The sequence below is a fragment of the Crocuta crocuta genome, unplaced genomic scaffold (assembly GCF_008692635.1).
Source record: "Crocuta crocuta isolate KB4526 unplaced genomic scaffold, BGI_CrCroc_1.0 scaffold143, whole genome shotgun sequence".
NCBI lineage: Eukaryota > Metazoa > Chordata > Mammalia > Carnivora > Hyaenidae > Crocuta > Crocuta crocuta.
In genome coordinates, this window is record NW_027529175.1 from 9,150,781 (window position 1) to 9,175,285 (window position 24,505).

Consider the following 24,505-nt stretch of genomic DNA (forward strand, 5'->3'; position numbering starts at 1 on the left):
CCCCCCCCAACCCCAGCATCCCAGAGCAGGGCAGAGAAAACTGGAGTTGTAGCTGAGTGACAGTAACTTAATAACTGGACGGATGAGTAGGATTAGAATAGTTGAAGTGTTGGGAACAGCATCATGAATAGCCCAGAGGAAGCAAAGGTACCTAACCATGTGACAGGAGTGTAGCTAATCCTCACCGTCCCAGAGAGCCTGGCTATTGCCTGAGAATGTGGATCTGGGCTTCNCTGTCAGGGGAAGGTGGTCAGCACGAAGTGGGCATGGGCATCCGGGGCAGATATCACGGAGGAGAGGACGCAGGTCTGGAGGAGGATTTGAGCGCCCAGCACAGGGCAGTGGCCCGGAGGAGGAGGAGGAGGCCAAGGCCTGAGCTGGGGACTGGGGGCGGGCNTGGAGGGGCTGATGCCATTTTCGGGGTCTCTGTCATGGGGGGGGTATCTCTGGAACTCTGAGCCGCTGTGGTCATTATGGGATGCACCTGCCACCGGGGATTCCTTGTGTCACCGTGAAGGGCTCTGTCAGGGAGGGGTGCCTGCCTCTACCGGGGTCCTGTCATGTGGGTCCCTCTCCGTCCTCTGTCACTGTGGGTTCCCTGTTGTCACCATGGAGGTTCCTCTCATCATGGGGGTGTTTCTGTGTCATGATGGAGGTTGGTGTCATTGGGGTTCTGTGTATTTGAAAGACCCTATCCCATCAGGAACCTTCCTCGAATTATGGGATTCCTGTGTCACTTCTGGGACTTATTCGTTGGAAATCCTTGTGATATGTGGGGACCTTGTCCCATGGTGGGGGTATGTGTGACAGTTCTGTGGGTGTCTGTATTATGAAGGGTTTCTGTCACTGACGCTCCCCGTGTTTTGGGGAGATCCTGTGACATGACAAGCTCCTCTCATTATGGGGGCCTCTGTCACTACGGGGGTCCTGTCCTCGTGAGAACTGCATGTCCAGGGAGCTGAGAAGGAAACAGGTGTAAGGTCGGGCCTCCTTTGATCCATCATGTGGGCCAACCCTTGGTCACAGCACAATGACCCTGAGTTTTTGGCAGTGACCTCTGGGGTGGGCGACAGAGCAAGGATGGGGATTGGTTCAAGGGGTGGGAGGAGAGGGGTCGTCTGGGAGGACAGGAGCAGGATGTGGCCCCTGCCTCTGCCTCCTGTCTCCCCTCGAGTGTGTCCATCTGTGTGTCTCTCTGTCCCCCACATGCCTGTCCTGTGCTGTGTCCATCTGTTCATTTCTGTCTTCTGTGTGGCTCCCGGAATCTTCCCAGGGAAAAAGCCATGAGGATGAAGGGAGGGAAGGGAAGAGGAGGGGAGAAATGGTGAAGGGTGTGTGTGTGTGAAGGGTCAGGGTAGGCAGAGTCTGAGCTCGAGGTGGTGGCGGGTGAGGTGGGTGCCTGGGTGTCCTGCTCTATCCTGACACCCTATCTGGCTTCTGTCCCTCCAGTGCTCAGCATTGGGGAGGGCGGTTTCTGGGAGGGGACCGTGAAAGGCCGCACGGGCTGGTTCCCGGCCGACTGCGTGGAGGAGGTGCAGATGAGACAGTATGACACACGGCATGGTGAGTGATCCCACATCCTCTGGGTGGCTACCGACGGGTACTGCCCCTTCTCGCTCCCCTGTGGTCTTGCTTGGAGCTAAACCTGTGGATATTCACAGACACAGGACTAGAGTAAAGTCAAACACACGTCCGAAGTGGACACAAACTTGTGTATGTGATAGGCACAGTGTGCACATACCCTGTGTGTACTTAGGAGCACGTGTGCAGGGGGCTGGGCCCTTCACAGCTGTAGAGACACACATGACCTGCCCATAGAACACACATAATGAACGTGCATCTGTACGTGATCTCACACATGGCTTCCAGTGACCGTAACCCCCTACCCCTCCCCGCCCCCTGCCCGACACACACACACACACACACACACACACACACACACAAATACTAGTCCTCACAGAAGTACCGGGTGTTTGGAGTGAGAGATTCCTGCGTGGCTGGCAGATGAGTAAAGAGGTCAGTATGAGAAAAGAGGCGTCTTTCCAAAGTGGACAGATTGTCCAAGTGGGCAGTGCAGGGAAGCCTGGACCAGCCAAGAGGAAATGAGGCCAGTTGGGCCCAGAGGGGCTGTCGTGGGTGCCTTGGGGCCAGGCTGATCTGAGGGCAGCAGGTGGGGGACGGCTATATCCTTGGCCTGCAGGGAGGCCGTGAGGGTGAAGGCTGCTGTTCTGAGGCTGACAGACAGCTCTAGTCAGACCTTGCTGACTGTCTGGGCCTCCAGAAAGCACCCCCTCTGGGTGTTGGGATCTGAGGTGGTCCTGGCAGAAGAAAGCGGTGTCTGTTCCTTCTGCGGCTCCCAGGCCAGGGCTGGCTGTGTGTCTGGGCTATACCCTTAGCTCAGGGGTCCTAGGAGTCCCCCAGATTCGTGAGTGTTACTTCTGTGTTGGAGAGTTAGTGGGAGAAGTGGTGGCCAGTGGTTCTTACCAGTGTCGTGTCTAGACTGACGATGCACGCATCCCTCCCTCTGCCTATGAAGGGCTTGGGCCCAGGGTTGCTGTGCCCCTTTGCCCTGGGTTGTGAGTTTCCCGAGGGGAGCCCACCCCCATGTGGCCCAGATCCCTGCTCTGTGTGGAGCATTGCAAAGACCCACGGAGGTGTGAGTGTGGCTGCTGACCTGTTCCTGAGCAGATGCCTTCACTACTTTACTCAGCCATTCCCCATCTTGCCCTGATGGCTCTCCTGGCGGCTAGGAGCATGGAAGGGGCATAGCCCCCTGGTATCTCCCTACGGAGGGACGTTGGGGTGGTGTGTCCAGGTGGGGAGTGGTTTCAGAGATTTGGGTCCTGGTGCCAACTTCATGGAGGAGGGTGGGGGAAGAAGGGGTCTCTGGCCTGTCGAGTAGGGATGGGGTCCTGTGTGCCCCCGTGGGAGGACAGTGAGGGCTCTGGTTTGAGAACTGTGTGGATCCAGAAGCCGAGTCTGAAGCTGGGAAGGGGGCTGGGGTGGGGATTTGAGAAGAGCAAATGTTTACTAGGTGTTTGATGAATGCCGGGCCCTGTGTCGGGACTGGGTTGCCGAGGCCGGCTTTCTGCCTAGAGAGGAGCAGGCACGCGTAGCAGGTNGCGAAGGAAGCTGGGGGTCTGCTAGGTGGTTGGTTGGCTGATGGGGCCGGGGCTCAGGCCTGCTGTCATAGACCTGCTTGTGCCGGCATCTAGCACGCTCCTAGCAGCTTCCGGATGTCTGGCATCGTTTGAAGCACTTGTACAGATGAGAAATCACTTACTTGTCCCAGCAGGTCTAGGAGGTAGAGGCTGTTGTCAGTTCATCTCAAGGAGGGCAGTGGGCTGCAGGGTCTGTGCTGGAGCTGTCACGCTTCAGGGCCTCTGAGTGAGTGAAACTCAAGTGTATGCGTTGAGGGATGGTGGGGCTGCGCTAGGGAGATGAGGCGGGTCGGGTGGCTGTGAGACCAAGTAGAGGAACTTTCCAGTTTGCTGCAGTGTTGCAGGAGAGTGGGTTGTACTGTTTCGAGTATGCAGGTCGTTAAGGGTTAGGGCAAAGGCCCAGGCAGGGCAGAGTGAGGAGGTGGAGAGGGCTGGGGTGGGCTGAGAATCCGGAGATGAGAGAGTGTAAGGAGTAACCTGGAGAAGGACCTGTAAGCCTCTGGACACTTGCAGGGCTCTTAGACCAGGGTGGCTCTGAGGTTTGTCACCTGAGAGAGCATCAGAAGGGACCCTAGTAGATGGGATCCTTTCATGGGTGGGCAGAGGGAGAGAGGCCTGGGGGGTGTTCCCGCTGGCGAGGCATGGGAGTAATCCGCTCAAGACCAGCCACCAGCTTCTCTATCTGGGACCCAGGTGTTGAGTTCTGCCAGAGGCCGGAGGGCAGCTCAGGAATGGGAATCTGCTTCCAGCTTTTTTCCCAAAGAAAGATCTGTTTCTGAGACTGGAGTGGGGACAGAGAAGGACTTAGAGGCCAAAAAGGGGCCATTGCTGTGGGCCAGGCTGATGCCCAGGGTCATCAGAGAGTGTACCTCGCAGGCACTTGTCTGGGGCAGAAGGGGTAAAAGGAGCAGTTGCAGGCAGAGAGCTGTGAGGTGAGATGAAACCCCGTATGCTCAGAAGGGTCTGTAGGGCTCCTGGAAGGCTCTGGCCAGCTCCTCCCTCCTCTCCCTCCATCCCTCTTTCCCTGTCTTTCCAGTACCTGGGTGTGTGTGTGTGGGGGGGGGGTCATGCTGTGTGTTTTCACTTGAGCTGGCTTTTATGTGTCTGATTAATAAGACTGGAAGATGAATTTTTGTTATGTAATTAATGTAATTTATTTGACAAAATCTAAAAACTGGAGGTTAATGAACTGTGCAGTTTGAGAGTGTCCTTCTGCAGGCAGGTACCATGAACATTTCAACATTTTCAAATGTTAGATCAATGTGAGGAAGGGTGTAATGGAGGCAGGAAGGGGTCTGGTGCCCCCCTCCCCCAGCAGTGATGAGGCGGAATGGGCTGCTCTGGCCTTGGGAGCGGCAGAACGGTGTGTGCAGCTGCATTCCGGAGGGTCTGAGGGCGGGCGGCCTGTGGGCAGAGGGGAGAAGGGAGCAGATGAGCTGTTGGGAGGGTTATGGTTCGGGTGATGGGTTGTAGGCCATCGGAACCTAGAGGACCCTTTGAGGTAAGTTTTCCTGCTCTACAAGGAGAGGCTTCAGAGGGTTCTGTTGACTTACTGAGAATCCTACTATGGCAGGATCCTAAACTTCAGACTAATTCTTTTCCTGACACCTGTGTCTTCTTATATTATCAGGAATTTTCTTTGTTCTATCCAACCACTGCTCCATCTACCCCTATAATCATTTATCCCTTGGCTCACTATCCTTTCCTGCTATCTATCTACTCTTCTATCCACCCACCCAGCCAACCCCTCCTTCCATCCATCTTCCCACCCACATATGCATCCACTCAACCATCTATCCATCTATCGATCAGTACATCGATCAATCTACCAATCCAGCTGTCTCCTCTCTGTCAACCTACCCTGCCCACCTATGCATCCATTTACTCATCTACTACTGTTTGTTCCATCCATTCTCCCCCCACCAGCCCATTCTCTTTCCCTCCCTCCCTCTTTCACTTAAATATCTACTTACCTGTTATCTGATCTATCCTTCTACTTCTCTCTTGTTTCATCTATCCATCCATGTACCTACTCAGCCACTTGTCCACTCATCTATTCTTCTAGTTGGCATTTGGACGGCCTGTTATATGCCAGCTGCTATACTAGGTGCTGGGATCACAGAAATTAGTGGGATGTGGTCCTTACGTATGAGGAGCTCACAATCAATTGTAGGTTTCCTCTCTGATCTCATGTCCTCTCTTTCTCGCTCCCTCTGCTCCAGCTGTATGGCTGTTCACTGCCCCTTCAACACCTAGACTCAGCCCTGCCGTGTGGGTTATGCCTTGTGTGCCCCTGCTCCCTGGAAGCCCTTTGCCCACAGAGTCCTCAGGCTGCTGCCTAACGTTCTGTACCTCTCAGCTGTCCTTTCCTGATGAGCCGTCACGTGACCACCCCAGAATCTGTACCCCCACCCTGCTCACTTCTCTCCTAACATTTGCCAGCATTTGACATGTTATGCATGCACCTGTTTCCTGTCTCTCTGTTCTCGCTCTTCAAATAGATTGTAAACTCCACAGGGTAGAGGCTTTGTTCTGTTCTCTGCTATATTCACAGAGCCTAAAACAAACAGTGCTTGGTATACAGTTGGAGCTCAATAAATACTTGTTGAATGAATGAATTAATCTTGAGAAATGTTAGGATGATAGGGAATGGGAGAGGAGCTGTGGATGAAGTGTGAGGTGGTGGTGCAGCCACGCTGGGAGGCTTCCAGGGTGCTGGAGAGCTGGAAGCCAGGGGAGCAGGGGTGGGAGCGCGAGTGCAAGAGAATCTTCCTGACAGGTGGCTGGAGAGGAAAGCCTGCAGCCCAGCGGTTGTGGCTGCAGATGTGCCCTGGGACCTGCAGGCTTGCAAGAAATCGGCGAGGCCATAGGTGGGGCAGCAGGTGGACAACCGGCCAGCCCGGCAGCAGCTGTGAGGGACTTAGAGATCAAGAGTACAGATGCGCACAGGAATCTGTGGGATGCAGTGACATCAGGGAAGAGGACCCAGCCCACACCTGCCCGTTCAGAGGCAGGCTCTGGAGGAAGGGACCCTGTGAGGTTGAGCACCAGTGGGCTCTTATGAGAGTTTCAGTGAGGACAGTGCAGCCTCCGTGCCAGTGTGCATCGCCTGCAGCATGACGCTTATACATGACTGTGGTCACAGGCACACACACGCCTGTATCAGCACGGCACTTACACGTGACTACAAGTCACACACACACCTAGGCCTACACGTGTGCACACTTACTTTGCTCTTAGCTTTGGGGCTTGCTGACTCTTTCTGAAGATGGCCCTGGCCTTGCCCCTGGCTGTGTGCAGCCACTCAGGGGAGCGATGAGCCAAAGCTCCTACCTTATTCTGGACCCTGACCCCTAGAGGCCAGAATTTCCAACACGGTCCCCTCAGCCTTCTTGCCTTAGGACCTTTGGGCCCCCCACTTCCACGTGGGTACAACCAGGCCAGGGGTGTGTGTGTTGGCAGAGACTGGTGACCAGCATGGTTGAGGGGCAGTTCAGGTCAGTTGGAGGATGTGGCCCTCCATCAGCTCCTAAAACTCCCCTCAGAAACCCGAGAAGACCGGACGAAGCGCCTTTTCCGTCACTACACAGTGGGCTCCTATGACAGTCTCACTTCACACAGGTACAGGTGGGGGCCAGTGGGCAGGTGGGCAGGGGTGCGCATGCGTGCGGACGGGCTATCCGATGTGGAGGGAGGACCGAAGCTGGTTGAGAAGGCCTGAGGATGAAGGGGTCAGAGGAGGGGAGGTGGTCCTCAGCCCGCCCCTGTCTCCTGCCTCCCTCCGTCAGTGCAAGGGCGACTTCGGGGGTGGGCCATGCCTGTGAGATCCTGTTTGGGGCACGCGTGGGGTCAGTGTGGCCAGCTGTACACTCTCGGGCAAGGCTCTCCTCACCCCTCCCCGCTTTCCTCCACCAGCGATTACGTCATTGACGACAAGGTGGCTGTCCTGCAGAAACGGGACCATGAGGGCTTTGGTTTTGTGCTCCGAGGAGCCAAAGGTAAGGAAGGGTAGATGGCACCGAGGGTAGGTGTGCGGCTGGGCTGGCAGGGGCTGCATACTGCTCAGGGTGTCTTCTGTGTCTTGTCTCTGCTCTTCCTCTCTGCTCTCCTCCCTGCCTCACCCCTGCCCCCCAGCTTTACCCTTTTATCCTGCCTCACCCCATCCCATCCTTGGCCCCTGCCTCCCTCACTCCCTCTCTCGCTCCCTCCCTGCCAGTTCTGCGCCTGTCCCCCTGCCTTGCCCCTCTGCTCTGACTCTATATTCTCGGTTTGTAATATCTCAACACGAGGCAGTCCCTTCCCCCTGTTGATTTCCAAGATCTCTGCTGGAGGATGTCTAAGGGAGTGGGAGTCCTTTCTGGTGGGGCCGAGGGGGGTTTCTACCCTGGGTGTCTCTGCCCGCTGCCCCCCAGCCCCAGGACACCCTGACACGCTGCCTCAGTTGTCCTTTGTGCAGCGTGTGGAGCTACATGTGGGGAGGTTGCTGTGTGGCAGCTGCCACCACCCGGACCATGCAGTTGAAGCACCTTCCTAACTACCCTCCCCCATTCCCAACCCTCCCCCCCCACCGCAGCAGAGACCCCCATCGAGGAGTTTACACCCACGCCGGCCTTCCCTGCGCTCCAGTATCTTGAGTCGGTGGATGTGGAGGGTGTGGCCTGGAGGGCCGGGCTGCGCACAGGAGACTTCCTCATCGAGGTGAGGCTTGTCCTTACCTGTGCAGCCAGGTGGGGTGCTGACCTCTGAGTTCTAAGGAGGACATACTTGGAACACCCCCGCCACCCACCTGTCTGTCCCAGGTGAACGGGGTGAACGTGGTGAAGGTCGGGCACAAGCAGGTGGTGGCTCTGATCCGCCAGGGCGGGAACCGCCTCGTCATGAAGGTTGTGTCTGTGACGAGGAAGCCAGAAGAAGATGGGGCTCGGCGCAGAGGTGAGGGGCCAGGCTTCAAGCCTCTGGGCTCAGACTTTCCCCTCTGGCTCCTGGCCTTAGACCTTTGACCCCAGGCTCACTTTCCTCTGCCCACTCCCTGACCCCAGACTGTGGATGTCAGATGCCTAAACCTAAGTGAAATACCCACATTCATGGCCTGGGTACCTTCCCAGTCCCTGATGTTAGCCCACCAACCCTGGCCCCCAGCCTCTGACCCCTGAACCCAGGGTGTCCCTCCTCAGATCCCCACCCCCTCCTTCCCCGGCGTCCCCCCAGCCCCTGGCGTGGAAGAGCCCTCCTTCCCGACACTGCCAGCAGCTGCCTGGAGGCCGGGGTTGCCATAGCAACTGTGAGGTTGACGCTGCCGCCGCTTTATTGTCGGAGGGAAGGGGGAGGCGGCACCTGAGGGAAGAGGAAAAGCGTCTTCTCCCCGCGACGTCGCGGCACAGCCTGGGCCCAGGAGGCTTTGCCAGCTTGGGCCAGCCCAGCCCAGGTCTTGGCTCGGCTGCCCACACCCTGGTTCCCTGAGGGGCAGTGGCTTCCAGGGCCTGGGGTGGGGGTGCCCTGGAGCAGCAGGAGCTCAGCCTGCCGGGAGACCCCTCCCAGCCCCCACCTCATGGCTCTGGTGCCCCTTTGCTCAGCCCTCGGAGCCTATAGGGTGGGTGCTCAGGCGGGAGCTGGCCAACACTGTGAGCCTCAGTGGGGCCCTTGACCACCTACCTCCTGAGGTCCCACCTACCCTGGCCCCGCTGGGCCCTCAGCACCCCCCTGAGCTCCCAGCGCCATGAAGAAGTTTGCATCTAGCCGCAGCCTGAACAAGATCCTGGCACAGTGCGACTCGTCCTCGCGGGAGTACGAGGAGATCCAGGCGGTGGAGCGCAAGTGGCACCTGCACCTGGCCACGCCGCGCTGCCTGCTGCTGGACAGGAGGGCCAAGGCCTCCCTCTTCTTTGCAGCCCCGCCGCCCCCCAAGAGGGCTCCCAGCACCACGCTGACCCTGCGCTCCAAGTCCATGACGGCTGAACTTGAGGAACTTGGTGAGCAGTGGGGGCGGACAGCACTCAGATGGCCCGGGGTGGGAGGCCAGGCAGAGTGAGCTGGGGCCAAAGCCCAGGTAGAGATAGAGGAGAGGAAGGACAGACAGATGGACGAATGAATAGGTCAGAGATAAATGGGTGGGTGCTGGAGTGGCAAGGAGGGGGCATGGATGGCATGAGGGCTGGAGGTAGACACAGGCCAACACAGGCCTGGCCTCCGCGTGTGCTTGCATGCGTGTGCACCTGCTGCCTCTGGCTCTGTACACTTCCCGTCTGACTTCACTCCCTGTTTCATCCAGGTGAGGGAAGAGCAGAGGTTAGGGGACCTGGGCTCTGCCCTGGCTCTGCTGGCACTAGCTGCGTGATCTTTGTACTTATTTTTGCCCTCTTAGCACCTGTGCACTCATCAGTTAACCAGGGGTTACAGCGAGCTGCTGACCTTATAGGGCTGTGTGAACATCGCTAGTATGGTGGTGGGATAGGCCCTCATAAGCCTCAAGTGGCAAATAAGAGTATGTCAGGGCTTTGATGTGGCATGTTGTGAGCACGATCCCAGGGTGGCCCCCAGTAGCCTCATTGTGGGCATGTCTTGAAATAAGTGAGTGTTAATAGCCTCAGCATAGTGGTGTCCAGATCTACATGACTGTGTCCTGACATATGTGGCAGTTAATAATGGGCATGTCCCAATATACATGACTGTTAACATGCTCTGTGTTCCTTTAATTTAAACCTAATTCTAGTCTCAGACTTTACTATGGCCCTATCCACAGAAGGAATGCTGACTCTGGTCCTAGGCCGAGTTCTGAGATAGTCCTGGCTACAGAAAGGCCCTGACCTTGGTTCTAGACTGATCCCCAGCCCTGGATTCAGACTTTGTTCATTCCCAGCCATAGAAAGAACACTTACCTGTCTTCAAAAATTATTCTTGATCGTACAAATAGAGTGACCCCTGACCTTGTCCTGGCTGCAGTTTGAGCTTTCCCCTCCTTTCAAGCAGAGACTCTTGATTGCAGTGTCATTTAGTGTGGAGTTCGGCCACCAAGATAGACCAGGTTGACATGGTCATACTTTTCTTCCCCCTAAATATTCTGAGTAACACGAAAGTCAAAAGGATATAGCCAACTCAAGATAAAGGAAATTTCCCAGATCTCAAGAAAGAAAAGGGAAGTCAATTAAGTAAGTGAGAGCCAGCTGATGATGCTTCTATAGTCCATGAGGGCTTTGGACAGTGTCATAGATCCTAAGGACAGGGCCTGGAGTTCTGATGCTTTCACAAAGCCAAGAGATGAGGTTGTGGACCCATAAGAAATAGGAAAACTAGCACCAAGCCTAGGAACCAGCATTAGCATCAAGAGAACTAGAATCAAAGAAGAATATGAAAGAAGCAAAATAAGGTGTTTAAATACAAAGTTTAAGGAAACTAACAGAACTCATAAAGAACAACACAGTACAAAAAAAAACAAAAAACAAAAACAAAAACCAGATTTTAAAAGGATCCCTAAAGAACTGTTATGGAAACAAAACAAACTGAGATTTAAAAATCCATGACTGGGATAAACAGTATACTAGACTCAGCTGAAGAAAGAAACAGTGAATTAGAAGATAATTCTGAGGAAATTATCCAAAATGTGGCACAGAAGGATAGGGAGATGCAAAATATCAAACAGCAGATAAGAGATAATGGAAGACAAATGAGAAAATCCCAGTCTAATGAGAGCCCCAGAGGGAAAGATTAAAATGGGGAAGAGGCAATATTTAAAGAGTAATTGGCTAAGAATTTTCTGAAATTGAACAAGGACATGAAATTCCATTTTGAAGAAGTATAAGTCCCAAGCAAGGAAATAAAAACAAATCTACATCTAGAGCTGTCATAGTAAAACTTCACAACACCATAGACAAAAGAAAAATCTTAACTACCAGAGAAAAGAGCTGGATGACATAGAAAGGAACAGTGGTTAGACTGACAGCAGACTTCTCATCAGCAGTAGTAGATGCTAGAAGACAATGGAACAATAATTTTAAAGTCTTGAATCAAAATGCTTTTCCACCTAGAATTCTATACCCAGCTAAACCCGCTCATTGAAGAGTGAGGCAGAGAAGCTGGCAGACTTCTGGCCCCAGGGTCACAAAGGTCCAAGACTTGTTATGGGGGAGCTGATCTGTCACACTGATTGAGGATGCAAACTGATTGACAAACCAGTACCAGTAGGCACCTGGGTCTGGCTAGACTCCAGAGCAAGGCTCTGGTGGGTGGGTCCCAGGAGTCTCCTTCCAGAGGCTGTCCCATAGCCACGGTCAGCTGCATGTTCAGAAGGGACCCTCCTAGTTCTGCCTGAAGAGGTGCATGGGCAGCCTGAGATCTGTAATCCAGGGACCAGGGGACTGAACTCTGTGGAAACAGAAGAATTGCCTTCTGTTTTCTGGGATGCTTCTGTTGGAAGAAGCTCCTTCCTCTCTGCTGTGGTCGGGGGCACTCCCGCTGCTGCATGACAGGGTCATCTGTACACCCTTGTCTTCCAGAGGGGCTCACTCTTGCTGCCTCAGGTCAGCATTGTTTCCACCATTTTTTTCCTGAGCAGAGTCTGGGGGAAGCACAGAACCTCCATCCACTCTGCGAGTGAGGGCAGGCTCACGGCTTTTGTTGAAGCTGGACCTAGACTCTATGTAGCTCCATTCAGAAAGGGAGAAGCCACTCCTGCCTCTAGAGGAAGCTGTCCCGGGAAGCCAGACCGCTTGCTTACTTTCTGTAGGGTTGAGGAAGCCAGGCCAACATCAGGGTTTCCCTAGGTACCTAAGAGATCATCCCATGATCCAGTATTTGTGCTTTTATAAGATAGAAATAGGACCTCTTGGCTCATTGGCAGCATACACGTGTCAGTTCTCTGTCACACTGTTAAGAACTGAGAGAACCCGTTAGGATGCTGTAGTCTATTGAGAAGATGGCCTGAACACCTGGAAAGAAAGGAAAGTGTGAGGCCACAGAAAAAACAGGTAGCAAGGGTGGCGACTCACGCCCAGATGGCTGCTTGCTGCATGGTGGGTGTTGGGGAGAAGCAAAGTCCTGTAGGAGGAAGAGGTGGTAAAGAGCATCCTGGCGGGGGGGTGGGGTGGTGTGGGGGGTGGTATGAACAGTGGCAGTGCCCAGAAAATGAAGGCCCAAGGTGACTGGCAGAAATGGGGTTGAGAGGAAGAGGTTGTGGCAGGAGCCCTCCTCCTAAAGCAGGTGGTGGGAGGACACGGAAGGGTGGGGCTCTCCCAGTGCCCTTCAGCACCGTCAGTGGTCGCCACATGTCCATCTGCCTGAACCAATAATGAGCCGGAGTGCAGAGATCAGTGGAGACTCAGGCCAGGGACGGCCTTGTTGGGTCTGAGCCTCTCCTGTTTCTCTGCTTTCCCGTGAGAAATCTGGAACTTTTGGGTCCCGTTTTCTTTTGTGACGGGAATGTTAGAGCAGGTGCCGTGCTCGTGTATGGTCCCTGATTGGTCGTCGTCTGGCAAACACATTGACCTGCTTTTCGTTGGAAACATACTGTACAGAATACTCAAGGGTGACCACTGAAACTATTATTGGCCTCTGAACTTTTTTTGGGGGGGTGCCTTTTTTCTGAACAAACATTTGATTGAACTGAGTATGATTAAGTTGTATGTGGATATCTCCACACGTGTGCATGTCTGTGTGTGCATGAGCGCATTTATGCATATGTGTGAGTGGAGGTGCATGGGTGTGTATGTGTGTGTGTGCATGTGCATGTGTATGCGTACACACAAGCATGTGTGCCTGTTTGTGGCTGTTTCCACCTGGAGTTTCAGGCTGGGTACCAACTTGGCATTTGGGCACACTTGCCACTTGGGGTCGGACAGGGTTAGGCCAGGGCTGTACGGGATGTGGGAGGTCCTGGTTGTTGGGAGGGGTGGGAGTTGGAAGGGGGCCCAGATGCCGAGGGACGAAGCCTGACTCTTACCCCCTGTGCTCTGTTTCTTGATTGCAAGCCTCCATTCGGAGAAGGAAAGGGGGTGAGTCATCTGCTGGGTCCCCAGGCCCCCAGCTTTGCCTGACCTTGTCCAGGGAAGCGCTGATGTGTGAGGAGGCTCCATGTCAAGTCAGGGTGGTCTAGAAGCCTGGGCTGTACCTTCCTTTTGGCCTTCTCCCTGGGGATCTGGTGGGGGTGCAGTAGAGGGAGCTGGGGAAGGATGGATGGCGGGGTCCAGCGGTGTGGCTCTGTGGGGGTGTGATAGGCACAGCCATGGCCTTTGGGGGCTCAGGTGAGTGTGGGGGGTAGTGAGAGTCACAGGGGCGGCCTGGTGAAGCAGAGCTGGGAAGGCTTCCCAGTGGAGGCCTCAGCATGTGCTATGTCCTGGAGCTGGGGTTAGGGGGAAGGTTCAGAGGGCTCAGCTGTGGGTCTCCTCAGGGAGCATGGTAACTGGGCCACTGTGGGCCAGAGTGTTGGGTTCTCAGCTCTCATCCATTTGCTTCTTTCTGACTGTTTTCTGGGGGCTCCTTGTGCCTGGTATGAGGGTCCCATTTCTGTGCTGATCTGTTGTGGGGTTCAGTCCAGTGCTGATAGACCCTCCAGAGCAGAAGTCTAGGCCCCACAGCACTGGGGAGGGAGCGTAGAGCACCTCCACCCAAGATAGCCCAGGCTGGTGACTTCACCATCCTCTGCTCCACCTGTCAGGCCTCACCTGAAGCCTTTGAGGCTCCTTCCTGTATGTTCTGTGTGTCCAGCCTGGCTGCAAAGAATGTAGCCTCCATGGGGCGGGGTGGGGCAGAGTCTGAGGTCCGGCATCTGGTCAGATCTCAGGGCCTGGCCTCAGCCAGCCTTCTCTATCTCTGGAGTGGACAAGTGACTCTTTCTGCGGAATAGGAGTCAGAGCCAGATGGAAGTCTGAGGTGGCTTTGTGGTCCCAGGCATGTGCGTTTGCTCATTTGTCCGTGTGCCTGGTGCCCACCCCTCCTTCACTCTGGGATCCACAGGGCCTTCCCTGTGCCAGCGACACACCGGTCCCATCTGTCTGGGCCCAGGCTCTGCAGCATGGCCTGCAGCCTGGCCCTCGGAGCTCTCCTGCTGACCCTTGCCCTAGTCTCAGGTGAAGTGCTTTCCCTAGTGTCTTTTCATGTATTAAAACTAGGTGTAGACACTGGCAGTAGGTATAGACACCTTTCTTCACTCTATGAGGCAGACACAAGCTGTTTCTGGAATATTTTGGTTCTGTCCTGAGCTCATTAGTGGAGCTCCCAGGGTGCTATGCTGTGGCCTGTGCATTTCTTCCAGTTGTATGGGAGGTAACAGGTGATTCCTCACCCCTGGGGCCCATCGTACCTGTTTGGGTTCTGGCTGTTTCAACAGCTGCACCTCGAGCTGTGTCCCCACCGCATGTGGAATCTTAAAAGCTGGTGTACGTGAGGCCGACGGGAGTGTGTGGTTCCCTGTGTCCCAGACCAGGTTCCTAGCGGGCTTCATTTTCTTTTTTGAGCATCTAAAATAACTTATTTAAAAATATATTTTCTAATAATGGTGGGGATTGGTGTCAACCTCACCAGCTTGTAGTTTGGAGAATTCTTGGTTCTTTCCCTTTTGGAAAGAACTCTTGCCTGGCCCCAGCACGTCCGTCACCGTACCTCCAACAGTATTTGCTTTGCTGACTTCATGTGCATGCTGCTTTTGGTCTCTGGGACTGAGTCCTTCGGGACCTAGAGATGCAGCTTCTAAGTCCACAGCTCAGGGGAGCACACGCCCCCTGGAAATGTTTCTACTCTACTTGTGTCTTTATGTCTGAGGTTTCTGGATAATATGGTTGTTAAGTCTGATCTCTTACTTACTGGGTTTATGATCTGGAGCATTCTGATCTCTCAGAGCTTCAGTTTCTTCTTGGGTAAAATGAGGGCAGTGTCACTATTTTCTTTGTGTGGTTGTGAGAAATGAGAGGAGAAAGCTCATCAGAAGCTCTTCTAACTGAAAACCACCAAGGACTGAACAAAGGGGGGCGATGGTGGTTTCAGCTTCCAAAGGGAAATTACTTGTTTCATTACAAAAACAAAGAAGACGACCCTCTAGCGAGCCCTTCCTGGCGTGCACCTGGGCCGAGGCACCGGTGGACCGGTAAGCTAGTCTGTAGATGGAGCGTGTTCTGGTGAGTTGTAACATTTGCCAAACTTCTGTATTAGTCAGGGCCCAGGCTGGACACTCAGGACATGCAGGGGAGAGTACGGGCTCTCTCCTTCTGAGAGCCCACCAGCTCTTCGGGGAGGCTAGGTGCCCCGTGTGTGTTCAGTGCTCACCTGGAGCCAGGCAGAGCGGTAGCACTTCACTTCTTATGTGTAGACACTGGCAGTGACTATAGACATTAGACACTGAAGCAGCCACCATTTTAGGCTTGTTTTGCCAGATAAGGAAACTGAGGCCCAGGTGAAGTCAGGACAGAGGCAGTATGTGGTGTGGGTCTGGTCCGGGTTGGGTGCCAGCCAGCTCAGAGGAGCTGACTTGTTTCTCCACGGCAGTTAACAGAGGCAGAGCCAGGAGGCGCCAGTGGGAGGGGTTGGGGCTGACTGTGTCCTCCGACAACAGGCACTTGCAGAGTGAAAGCCCGAGAGTGACCAGACACGTGCTCCTCTAGGGCCGGTGTCACTCCTGAGGGCTTATGAATTCAGAGCCCGAGTGACCTGTGGGGTGATGTCAGCGTGGCAGCCAGGTGGGCACGGGAGCTGCCCCCAGCTCCTGCTGCAGCCCGCATGCTGGCCCTGAGTGGACCACCCCAGCCACGTGGCCAGAGCTGCTAGTTCTCAGACACGTGTGTTTAACCAAATTTCCAAGTCATGTTGATGATCAAAAACATCACTTTAAAACATACTAAACAGCTTTAATAAAAACAAGCAAACAAAGCTTTTCATTATGATGGATTTGAAAAGAACGCTGCCTGAGGCCTCCTGGTGCCTCTCTCCCTTCTAGGGCCTTGTTCACACATCAGCTCCCCCCACCTCCCATCTTCCTTACCCTCCTCTTCAGGGGCCGGTAGAAGCCCCTTCAGCACCATCAGCACCTCCCACCCAGCGTGGGGCTGCTTCTCCAAGAAAGGAGGTTCTTTGGCCTATTGGTCTGCGTAGAGCCATAATTTTAGGTCCCTAGCCTGGGTCTGTGAGTTCTGTTTCCAGGCAGTGTCCCCTGTTCATTCGTGCTTGGCTTATTCACACCTTTCGTGGGCACCAGGGTCTGTCCTAGGGCTGAGGTGCACCAGGGGCGGCTTAGCTTTTGGTGCAGCGGCTACAGACAGACGAGTAGTGCCAGGTGCTGGGGAGAAAAGGGACAGGGCCAAGGGCAGCACATTCAGGAAGATTTGAAGCTCCACATGGTGCTGTTCCTGCCCCAGGCCTCTCCCGAATGGTCATGGGCTTTTCCTGGATGGGTTCTGAGGGGTGACCTGGACCACCCTTGGAAGGCAGAGTGGCCAGGCTGGAGTGGGACTCAGATGGGATGGATGTTACGCAGCTGCAGTCCCCCAGTCTTGGGCCTGGAAGAAGGGGTGTGGGGTGGGCAGGGCCCAGTGTCCATCAGCAGCGCCAGGTACATCAACCTTGCCGGGAGGACTCAGCAGTGGGGTGCGCAAGGGCGGAGCAGGTTCAGGGTCCAGGTGGCTGAGACGGTGCCTCCCTTGGCTGTGCAGAGAAGCTGGATGAGATCCTGGCAGCCGCCACGGAGCCTACGCTGAGGCCAGACATCGCGGACGCTGACTCCAGAGCCGCCACCGTCAAACAGCGGCCCACAAGTCGGAGGATCACACCCGCTGAGATCAGTGTAAGCCCTCCCGGCAGCTGCGGAGGGGTTATGGGGAGGGGAGAAGGCAGGGTGGGGTGCGGGGGTCAGACTTCCATGTCCCCTACAGGGTGTTGGTGCATTTTTCTGGGGTGGGAGTCCATCATTTGGACCCTACTCTCCATGGGTGAGGGTGAGGGAAGCAGCCATGTCCCTCCAGAATGGCCACAGTGTAACAAACGCTCAGTGCTCACTCTTGGCTGTGGGTTTCAGGGCCTCCTGCATGCCACAGCCAGGACCGCCTAGAGTGCCCCAGCCCCGATGAGGGTACAGTGCAGTGTGTTTCTGCCCCCCGCACCACTCTTCTCACTTGGCACCATCTGGGCTACTCCCCCAGCCTCGTCCATACCAACCCTACCCAGTACTTTATGCTCAGGCCACACTGGCTATGCCCTTGCCCCCTGGAGGCAGGCCCTGGGTCTGAGTCCTGATCGGTGCCAGCACCATTGTAATCAGTGCATGGGGTGTTTGATCTCAGGCTTAGAAGGATGGCTGGGGCTGGATGGAGAACTGGGAGCCCCAGTGCCCTAGAACCTCCATATAACCCCCCAACTCCAACAGTCTTTATTTGAGCGCCAGGGCCTCCCAGGCCCAGAGAAGCTGCCTGGCTCCCTGCGGAAGGGGATTCCACGGACCAAGTCTGTAGGTATGGCTGGGCAGGGGGCTGCATGGGGCTGGCAGGAATGGGGCTGGGGCGAGGGCTGGGGTGGATGTCAGGCTGGAGGACCCTATCTCTCCCAGCCCCTCCAACTGGGTTCCAGGTTTCCTCTGAGAACCGCCTCTCTCTGCTCATAGCCTAGGATTCTATTTGTTTGTGGACATATGTGGGGTTAGTCCTTTTCCCCCAATCCAGAGAAACTGCCGAAAGAGACCCGTGAGGCTTCCTTATTCCATCCACCGCTCACCGTCCACTGTGTGCCCCCCATCCACTCCTCCCCGTCCAGTGTGTACTTCCATCCACATGACCCCATTCAGTCTGTGCCCGGCATCCACATTCCGGTCCAGTCTGTGCCACCCCACCCCCCACTCCCCATCCACTGTTTATCTCTCCCCCCTCCCCTGCCCTGCCCCCTTGCTCTGTATCTCCCTTTTCTTTACAGACAATTTTCTCCAGAAGTCACTTGTACTTACTGTCTCTGTCCCCACCTGCACCTCAACTTGGAGCAGGCTAGGCCTGTCCATACCTAAAACTGAATTTGCTGCCACCAGAGTCACCAGTGGTTTCCAGGGCATTCCTGCCAGCAGACATATGACCATCCCTTCTCTTGCTGACCTCAACTGGCATTTGATGTTTTGCTCTATCCTCCATGAAACTCACCTCCCCAGGTTCTTTCCTCCGTTCTCAGGCTGTACCTGTTCATGACAAGATGTAAACCTAAAAAAACCTCCACCCCAAGTGTGCATCCTTCTCAAGGCTGTGTCCTTAGCCTCTACACCTTCTGTACCTGTTTCTTTGGGGCCTCATCATGCCCCACACTTGCTGTCACAGCCCTCATGTAGCCATCTCTCTTGATCCCAGACTGGGTCATCTCATAAGCTCCACCCACTGCTCATCCCTCTAGGCATCTAGTCCCCCCTCGCCTGCCCACTTGTCCATCCATTCGCTGACAGACGTGCCCGCTTGTCCATCCATCTATACATGTACACTGCAGCGTACCCATCATCTGTTCACCATCAGAGTAAACACCACAGTGTTTTGCACACACTGGTTCATTTAATATGTATAGTAACCCCGTTGAGGTAATGTTATTAGTACCTCTGTGTTACAGATAAGGAAACTAAGGTAAAGAGGTAAAATGACTTGCCCAAGGTCACACAGCTGCCTTCCCTGTCTTCTGGTAAGACATCAGGCCAGCCAACTGCCCAGATATGGCCAAAGGGGACTTTTTGCAGAACAGATACCACCCCACATAACCTCTAGTTCACCCCCAGTGGGCTCTTCATTGCCTTGGGGCCTTAGGGACCAGCCCTAGCCTTCTCCTACTTCATCTGGGGACATTTGTCTCCATTTCCTTCTTACCTGGGTGTACCAACACTTGCTATTCTGCAGCTGCCTCAATCTGCCTGGATGGCCTGTCCCTCAGCCCAGCCCAGTCCCAGGACTGACCACCACGGGTCCAGATCTCAGTGTCTGCCCTGCAGGATGTAAGCCTCTCAGTGGGGATTCCTCCGGGACCCTCCTATGCTCATTCCGTGAGTGAGTGAGGGGTTCATCTTCAGTCCCCTTGCCCTGGCCTGCTGCCCATCACCAACATGAATATTGGTCAAGGTGTCAGATTCCCAGAGTCCCCTGCCCACCCTTGTCCTGGGCACATGATTCAGTCCTGGAAACCTCAGGGTCCTGGTCCATAAACTCGAGGCCCATCTAGTACCTGCCTCCAAGTCTACCATGTGGCTCACCCAGTGGGCTGTACTCACAGGCCGAATATAGGCAGCAATAGCTGGTATTGTTCCTAGATGCAGGGCCTGCATCTCGAGGCTGGAACACAGGGTTTGAGCAATGCTTGCTGCTAGGTCATTGGGCAGAGGGCTGCACCCTACCTTGGGTGGTACCAGAACAGATTTCCCACTTCATCCCAGGCAAGTGACTTGTCTTCACCCTAAGCTAGGCTTTGGCATGCCAGATCTCCTGCCTCTTCCAGGAGCACAAGCTCTTCCTATGCGATTCTGTCTCAAACACAGGTTGTGCAGTGGGGAGGAGGCCTAGAGCGAACCTGGCCCAAATCATATGTCCAGCCATGGGGGTGGAAGGCAGACCTAAAAATGGTGATGATGATCTCGGCCTCTTTCCTGGGATGCTTCTAGGTGCTCAGCCCCAGGCTGTAGGCTTTAAATGGCTCCAGCTGGGGCAACCCCACAACAGGGGCCTGCATTTCTCTCGAGATCGAGAAATTGACCTGCTAGTCATGATCTCATGGTTCGTGGGTTCGAGCCCCGCGTCGGGCTCTGTGCTGACTGCCGGCTCAGAGCCTGGAGCCTGTTTCAGTCTGTGACTCCCTCTCTCTCTGACCCTCCCCTGCTCGCGCTGTCTCTCTCTCTCTTCTAGAAATAAAAAAACCAAAAAACAAAAAACAAAAAAAGAAATTGACCTGCTAAGAGGTTAAGGAACGTCAGATGGTAACTGGCAGTGCTAGAATTCAGGCCACGTGAAAGCCCACCTTGGCTGCGCTCGGGGTGAAGAGGTGTCATGCAGGACGAGATGTGAGCTGTACAGTGCGAGAGGCCCGGGGGTTTAGCCCATAGGGAGTAAAACTGAAACATGTATCAGGTGCTTAGCCTACAATTCCTCTTGAGTTCTTCCTCCTTCCCTTCCACCCTGCCTCACTGAAGTTCAGCCGTTAAGGTTACAGCAGTGACCAGGCAGCTTCTCCCGGTCCAGTCCACTTGTGTCTCTGGGATGGAGCCTCTCGGGGCTTGTCTTTTCACAAAGCACCTTCTCACCTGGGCGCCAGCCTTCTTTCTGCCAGATGCGTGGGTCAGCTGGCCACAGTCCTGCTTCTCTGCAGCAAGTGCATCACTGTTACTCTGGCAGGGTGTCCCCCTAATTTCTGACTGTCTCCCTTCCTCCGCTCTCTGGTTGCCACCAGGGAACTCCTGGTGACACCTGCTTGTTCTGTTGCTGTGATGTGGCCTTGCTCAGTCTTGGATGGAAGCCGTGCACCAGCCACCCCTACCTCTTCTGTGCAGTTCTGTCTTTGCCACTCTGGGTGGGAGGATGTGTGGGGGCTGCCCCTACTCTCCCGTGGTGTCTTCTCTGGGCTCTCTCAGTGTGATGGGGCTTGGGCAGGGCTTGGCCCAAATCTGGGTAGTCAGACTTTGGGTCCTTAGTCTGTTGGTGGGGACCTCTCCTTATATCCGAAAGAATACCTCTCCCCAAGTCTTCCCAAGAGCTCCCCCCCTCCCCTGCAACGCTGGGCTTGGGGTGCAGAACCTGGCATCCAGGGAGGAGCCCCGACTGGAGGCCTCATTCAGATCCCCTGCTCTGGACTCCCCCTGACCCCTTTTCTCTCGGACCCCAGCCTTCATGCTCTTCCTGACCCGGTCCACCTCGTCCACCGGCTGGGTATCACTTGCTGCCAGTTTCTAAGGGGGTGTCTTCACAATCCTTGCGTCTGGGGCCATGGCTGGCCCCTGCAGAGGGCAGGTGCTGCGGTCCGCAAGGGTCTCGTCTCACCGGGACCCTTCTGTCTGCAGGGGAGGATGAAAAGCTGGCATCCCTGCTGGAGGGACGCTTTCCGCGGAGCACCTCCATGCAAGATACGGTGCGAGAGGGCCGTGGCATCCCGCCCCCGCCGCAGACCGCACCGCCGCCCCCTCCCGCTCCCTACTACTTTGACTCGGGGCCGCCCCCCGCCTTCTCACCACCACCTCCTCCAGGCCGTGCCTACGACACAGTGCGCTCCAGCTTCAAACCTGGCCTGGAAGCGCGCCTGGGCGCTGGGGCCGCGGGCTTGTACGATCCCGGCGCGCCCCTGGGTCCACTGCCCTACCCTGAGCGGCAGAAACGTGCGCGCTCCATGATCATCCTGCAGGACTCAGCGCCAGAGGCGGGGGGCACCCCCCCCCCACCCNGTCCTAAGCGGCGGCCTAGGCCTCCGGGCCCCGACAGTCCCTACGCCAACCTAGGCGCCTTCAGCGCCAGCATCTTCGCGCCGTCCAAGCCTCAGCGCCGCAAGAGTCCGCTGGTAAAGCAGCTGCAGGTGGAAGATGCTCAGGAACGCGCAGCCCTGGCTGTGGGCAGCCCCGGCCCGGGCGGCGGCAGCTTCGCCCGAGAGCCCTCCCCAACGCACCGTGGGCCGCGGCCAAGCGGCCTTGACTACGGCCCCGGGGAAAGCCCCGGCCTCGCGTTCGGTGGTCCTGGCCCGGGCAAGGACCGGCGGCTGGAGGAGAGGCGCCGCTCCACCGTATTCCTGTCGGTGGGAGCCATCGAGGGCAGCACACCTAGCACCGACCTGCCCTCCCTGCAGCCCTCCCGCTCCATCGATGAGCGCCTTCTGGGGGCTGGCCCCACCGCCGGCCGCGACCTGCTCCTGCCCTCCCCTGTCTCTGCTCTGAAGCCATTGGTCAGCGGCCCGAGCCTTGGGCCTTCAGGCTCCACCTTCATCCACCCACTCACCGGCAAACCCCTGGACCCCAGCTCGCCCCTGGCCCTCGCCCTGGCTGCTCGAGAACGCGCTCTGGCCTCCCAGGCGCCCTCCCGGTCCCCTACGCCTGTGCACAGCCCTGACGCTGACCGTCCTGGGCCTCTGTTTGTGGATGTACAGGCCCGCGACTCTGAGCGAGGGGCGCTGGCCTCCCCAGCCTTCTCCCCAAGGAGCCCCGCCTGGGTTCCTGTGCCTGCTCGAAGGGAGCCAGAAAAAGCACCCCGGGAGGAGCGAAAGTCGCCAGAGGACAAGAAGTCCATGATCCTCAGCGTCCTGGACACATCCCTGCAGCGGCCAGCCGGCCTCATTGTCGTGCATGCCACCAGCAATGGGCAGGAGCCCAGTGGGCTGGGGGCTGAAGAGGAGCGCCCGGGCACCCCGGAGCTGGCCCCCGCCCCCGCACAGTCAGCAGTGGTCGCAGAGCCCCTGGCGAGCCCCCGGGCTCAGCCCCCTGGCAGCACGGCTCCGACAGACCCCGGGCCAGGCCAGGGCAGCTCAGAGGAGGAGCCAGAGCTGGTGTTCGCTGTGAACTTGCCCCCTGCCCAGCTGTCCTCCAGTGATGAGGAGACCAGGGAGGAGCTGGCCCGCATTGGGCTGGTGCCGCCTCCTGAAGAGTTTGCCAATGGGGTCCTGCTGGCCACCCCACTTCCTGGCCCAGGTCCCTCACCCACCGCGGTGCCAGGCCCGGCCTCAGGGAAGCCGAGCAGCGAGCCACCTCCTGCCCCGGAGTCTGCAGCTGACTCGGGAGTGGAGGAGGCTGACACGCGCAGCTCTAGCGACCCCCACCTGGAGACCACGAGCACTATCTCCACGGTGTCCAGCATGTCCACCCTGAGCTCGGAGAGTGGGGAGCTCACTGACACCCACACCTCCTTCGCCGATGGACACACTTTTCTACTCGAGAAGCCACCAGTGCCTCCCAAGCCCAAGCTCAAGTCCCCGCTGGGGAAGGGGCCGGTGACCTTCAGGGACCCGCTGCTGAAGCAGTCCTCGGACAGTGAGCTCATGGCCCAGCAGCACCATGCCGCCTCTGCCGGGCTGGCCTCCGTTGCCGGACCTGCTCGCCCTCGCTACCTCTTCCAGAGAAGGTCCAAGCTGTGGGGGGACCCCGTGGAGAGCCGGGGGCTCCCTGGGCCTGAAGATGACAAACCAACTGTGATCAGTGAGCTCAGCTCTCGCCTGCAGCAGCTCAACAAAGACACACGCTCCTTGGGGGAAGAGCCGGTTGGTGGCCTGGGCGGCCTGCTGGACCCTGCCAAGAAGTCGCCCATCGCGGCAGCTCGGTGAGCAGGGCAGTGTGGGGAGGGTCCTGTCCTGTGTCCATGAACCCCCTCCCATGTCTCTCCTCTTGTGCATCCACGGTCTCCTCCATTCCCTCCCCAGTCCATTCTGTCCCACCCCTTTCCTGTCTGTGGCATGCCTCTCCGTCCACCTCTGTCCTCTGCCTGCCCTTGCTTTGTCTGTCTGAGACAAACGTCTCGTTCAGGGATCTGAAAAATCTCGGGGCTGCTGTTCTCTCCATCCCTGTTGGTGCTAGGAATGGGAGCTGGGCACCCATCAGAGACCCAGACGGGGCCTGAGCACCTCCACAGCCCTCCCGGAGACGCCCTGCCTCGGGGGTTCGTGTGCGCTCTCACTCTCTTGCTCCCGACCAGAGCTGCCTCTCCTGTTATGGGTTGTTCTGTGCTCCATTCTGGAGTTGCAGCCCGCTCCCCTCCCCCACTGTTCAGCTTCTCTGTGAGCCTGTGGGCCCCCAACCCCATCCCCCCTGTGGCCACATGGCCGGTGCCACCTTTCCTGTAGCTGCCTCCTGCCTTGCTTCCTTTCGAGGCTTAGAATACGTGGACTCCTTTTCCTCTTGGGACGCACCACCAGCTCCTGGTGTTCTGCCCCAGAAACGCTTGTGTCTAAGCTCTGCCTCAGAGCCCCTTAAACACAGACTCCAGCGTGTGCTTTTCAAAGTGCACTAAGAAGCTATCCTTAGGGGGAAGTCACACCGCCTCTCCGTACTCCATCTGCCCTCTCGCCTTCTCTGCACCTGCCCTGTTCCTCTGTCTGTCTGCCTGTCCCACCTCCTGCTTAGGGTGGGGACGTGAAGAGGCTACGTTGTGCCCTGGAAGTGCGGGTGAGGGGGGCGCTGAGCAAGGGGCTTGGATGCTGCTCTGGCAGAGCTGCCAGAGCCCCTGGGCTGGTCCCTTGGATATTTCCTTGAGGATCCCATTCCCAAGGCTTTGCTCCTCAAGGGGACCCCCCCTTGGGCCCGTGGGCTCCATGGGGGCTGGTGGGAGAGGTGGGTCCTGCCCACTGGTGTTGGTCTGAGGCAGAGCTGGTCACCCCCTGGCTGGCCCTTATCTGCCCTTTTCGAGCTGCCTTTGCCTTCCGTACCCTTAGGCCCTCTTCCCTCTTCTGGCTTTGGGGGGGGG

The 24,505-nt window shown here is 56.5% G+C and overlaps 1 protein-coding gene across 1 annotated transcript in view; it reads left to right on the plus strand.

Annotated features, from left to right (window-relative positions):
- SHANK3 (SH3 and multiple ankyrin repeat domains 3) overlaps window positions 1-24,505 on the plus strand; it is a gene marked incomplete at its 3' end in the record, with an annotated part of 45,043 nt that overhangs the window by 13,300 nt on the left and 7,238 nt on the right. Inside the window, exons 11-20 of the mRNA XM_077757840.1 lie at window positions 1,450-1,563; window positions 6,707-6,782; window positions 7,077-7,159; window positions 7,735-7,859; window positions 7,961-8,093; window positions 9,050-9,130; window positions 13,121-13,144; window positions 16,790-16,920; window positions 17,500-17,584; window positions 21,133-23,365. Coding sequence (XP_077613966.1) covers window positions 1,450-1,563; window positions 6,707-6,782; window positions 7,077-7,159; window positions 7,735-7,859; window positions 7,961-8,093; window positions 9,050-9,130; window positions 13,121-13,144; window positions 16,790-16,920; window positions 17,500-17,584; window positions 21,133-23,365 — 3,085 coding nt within the window. The remainder of the gene's footprint in view (window positions 1-1,449; window positions 1,564-6,706; window positions 6,783-7,076; window positions 7,160-7,734; window positions 7,860-7,960; window positions 8,094-9,049; window positions 9,131-13,120; window positions 13,145-16,789; window positions 16,921-17,499; window positions 17,585-21,132; window positions 23,366-24,505) is intronic.